The sequence below is a fragment of the Stegostoma tigrinum genome, chromosome 43, assembly GCF_030684315.1.
Source record: "Stegostoma tigrinum isolate sSteTig4 chromosome 43, sSteTig4.hap1, whole genome shotgun sequence".
Lineage (NCBI taxonomy): Eukaryota > Metazoa > Chordata > Chondrichthyes > Orectolobiformes > Stegostomatidae > Stegostoma > Stegostoma tigrinum.
In genome coordinates this window covers 9,032,653-9,036,144 of record NC_081396.1, presented here as the reverse complement: position 1 = coordinate 9,036,144, position 3,492 = coordinate 9,032,653, and the positions used below count along the sequence as shown (strand labels likewise).

Sequence of the window (3,492 nt, the reverse complement as noted above, 5' to 3'; positions counted from 1 at the left end):
CCCCATCCTGCCCCATGCAACTCCGTGGTGAAGATGACCACAGTGACATGGTCCGGTGCAGACAGAATGTAATAATATTTATTGGACCGGTTTCTGCTGAATGTAATCACACTGAATAGGCTTTACCAGCTGTAAAGGCACAGCCAGAAAGCAGTAAACAGCAATTCAAATATAACTGTCGAATTGAGCCTGTGCATGTTGAATTGAACCTGATCAACCTGTGCTTGTCACGTCGGAATACAATATAATGTTTCACATACAGTCCAATCTGCACTCAAAATAATTTTATAAATCATCGACCTGTTAACACAGTATGAAATATGATGGACATGTCCATAATCCGTGCACGGACTGTTCCCTTTCATTGTTTATGCAGTTTCAGACAGACTTGAACCTAATCAGTGATCGTACAGACTGAGCAAATATCAGAAGAGGAGACGTGGCTGCACTGTCCAATAAAACAGAATATCTCAGTTCCGAGATATCTTATTCATAGTCATGGGTACGTCATGCACTGCACACTTGTGCATATTTTTCATCGCCTGTTTAGTATTGCACATTTTTTAATCGAGGAGACCACACCCTCTCAGTCCTTCACTTTGGAACAGTGCCAGTGCTCATGAATAAAATTGCTATCTGATCAAAATTGAAGACAAACCAAGCCTGAAGAATGTCTAATTTGGTTTCTCCAATTAGTGTAATTATTGCAAAAGTCCAAGGTGTTTAATTGAGTCCCTGGAGCCTGGCATCAGGTACAAATGTGTCTATCACCCCAAATACAACTGCAGCTTGAGTCTGAAATGCACGGATTACCAAAAGGGCTGGTCTTTGCTATTTACTATCCAATCCTAGCAGCTATAGGAGTTCCAGGTATTTGTTCCTTGTTGAGTAAGAATGATTTTTAATAGCTTTTTGAACTTTTTTCAGATGAGTTTACTCCTTCTTTCAGTTATCAATATTGCAGTGTCAAAACTCCCATATTTCTTTTTTTGAATTCAGTCCGGCAATGCGGTCACATTCAACGGGATTGTCTATTTAGGGCATGTAATTTTGTGGGAGTCAGTGAGGTCACTTGGCCGGATGCAGGTTTCTGGTTCAATTCCTGCACTGGCTGAGGTTGCAGCAAAGGCCTCTCCTTCTCAACCTCTCGCATCGCCTGAGGTGCAGTGACCTTCATGTTAACCCATCAAAAGTCACCTCTCACTAACGAGAGAGCAGCCCTAAGGTCCAGTAACAGTATGACAACTTCACCAGAGATTAGAATACCTCGCCTCCCTTTTAAGGGACTTAATATCTCTGAGAACCAACAAAACGTTTTTCAACAAATTTCTAGTTTTTATTCTCCGCCTTAAAATTTATTTCTCCGTTTCAATAGCATAGCTTCTATACATTGCCAGCGCACTGATTTGCGTTGAGTGCTATCATTTTCTCCCGCTTCTTCTGTTTGTTGTTAGCACCAGAAGCGAGAAGATTTGATTTGTTGTTTTCCTAATGCCATTCCGACACTGAGGTACTTCAATTTTACAATAGGATAGCACTTATTGTCGGTGATGGAATATTAACAGCGGCTTCTTTAGAGTTCAGTGAGATTTTATATTCGACTTTTATTTGCACATCTTCCACTTATAACAGGTATAACACTCTGAACAGTGTAATATTCAGTCAAAACTGAAGGCAGGATTTAAAACCAAAATCATTGGACTCGAAAGAGAGAGTGCTGCCAACAGAGCTGTACTGAGACTTTATCTATACTGTTGCTTTGTTGTCTGTCACAAAACAATGCTGCATCAGCTTAAAATCATTATCAGCTTAAATTCATTATCAGGTGCAATCGAAGAATTCTTTACGTTTAGAGATGAGTCTTCAGTTTAAGTGCTCTCTCCAGGATATCTACTTCAATGTGAAACTGTTAGGATTGTTTGATATTCAACGTTGTCTGTTTCTTTTGGCATTTTCCATGGTTCATATAATATTCTCGCTTCTTCAATCTGCCAATGTTTCCGAGTACTTTTAGCTTTGTTCCTCTGCACACATTGCCTGACGGCACAATGGAATGAATTTCATGCAACTCAATCAAAAAGAAAGAACATCAAAACGGTGAATGTATCCTTATTGCCACTGTTACATCATACTGAGAGTTTACTGCAAATTACAGATTTTTCTGCACTTGAATAGAAATATTTTCAGTTGCAAGATATGGACTCTTTTCTTTCTAATTACTTCGAGCAAGTTAAGCATTATTAAATGTCTGTTTTTGTCTTTCTTTGTCTACATCGACATTTTACAACATCGTGTACTCATTCATTACATCTTTTTTTCATAGCTAACCTTTCAGTGATTCTAATCCTGTCACGGGAAAGGTGCGGACTTTCCAAATGCATCGCATATTATCTGGTATCCATGGCCGTGACGGATGTCCTTGTCATTATCACAGCTGTGATATTAAACCGGATTGTGGGTATTTATTTCCCAATGTCATTCTTGTCCATTACCCCAGTCTGCAGTGCCAGCCTTACAGTTATATATGGAATCAGAGATTCTTCTGTCTGGGTAACTGTCACTTTCACCTTTGATCGATTCATTGCCATTTGTTGCCAGAAGCTGAAAATGAAATATTGCACTGAGAAAGTAGCGGCTGTGGTTATAGCAACTGTCTGCATTCTGAGCTGTCTCAGAAACATCCCTTTGTATTTTATTTATGAGCCTTCCTTTATCATTAACGGTGTACCTTGGTATTGCAGCCTCAAATCAACATATTACACCTCACCCCACTGGGTTGCTATTGACTGGATAATAGTCATTTTAAACCCTTGTCTCCCATTCATTCTGATTTTGCTGCTCAATGTCCTCACTGTCAGGCATATTGTATTGGCCAGTAGAGCCCGCAGGAGACTCCGGACCAGGAACAATGGAGAGAATCAGAATGACCCAGAGATGGAAAAACGGAGGAAGTCCATTGTCTTACTCTTCGCAATCTCAGGCAGTTTCCTTCTGTCGTATTTATTGGTTCTCCTGACTTTCCTCTGTGTTCAAATTGCAAATGTTAGTTATTTCTCAGGTTCTAATTACAATGAATCGAATTTTCTCCTTGAGGAAGGCGGATTTATGCTTCAACTTTTGAGTTCCTGCATCAACCCATTTATTTATGCAGGGACCCAGAGTAAATTCAGAGAGCAGTTAAAAACTTTGGTGAAGTTCCCCCTGACACTCGTGTTTGAATGTTTTAAATAGTGCTCAGAAGAAAACTACATAAATCACAGTAAAATGCAATTTGAATTCAAGTTTATAGTTTGTCCTTTTTTATGTTCGGTTGCACATTTCATCTCAATTACACTGTTCTTTGAATTCGCCTGCTGCACATTCTGTGATATGACTAGCTGTCCCTGGAGATACACACGCACCTGATGATCTGCGATATGAGAAATGTATCAAACAGGACATAATGACGATTTCCAAAGTTCTCAGTGGCACTGATATTACGAAAGAGGTTTC

General features: G+C 39.6%; 1 protein-coding gene across 1 annotated transcript; it reads left to right on the top strand.

Moving 5' to 3' along the window:
* The first annotated feature begins 808 nt into the window (after positions 1-808).
* Positions 809-3,231, top strand: LOC125448872 (sex peptide receptor-like). The gene is made up of 2 exons (XM_048524425.2): positions 809-870; positions 2,324-3,231. The coding sequence occupies exon 2, from the start codon at positions 2,401-2,403 to the stop codon at positions 3,229-3,231; it is 831 nt and encodes a 276-aa protein (XP_048380382.2). The 5' UTR covers positions 809-870; positions 2,324-2,400.
* Positions 3,232-3,492: the final 261 nt, after the last annotated feature.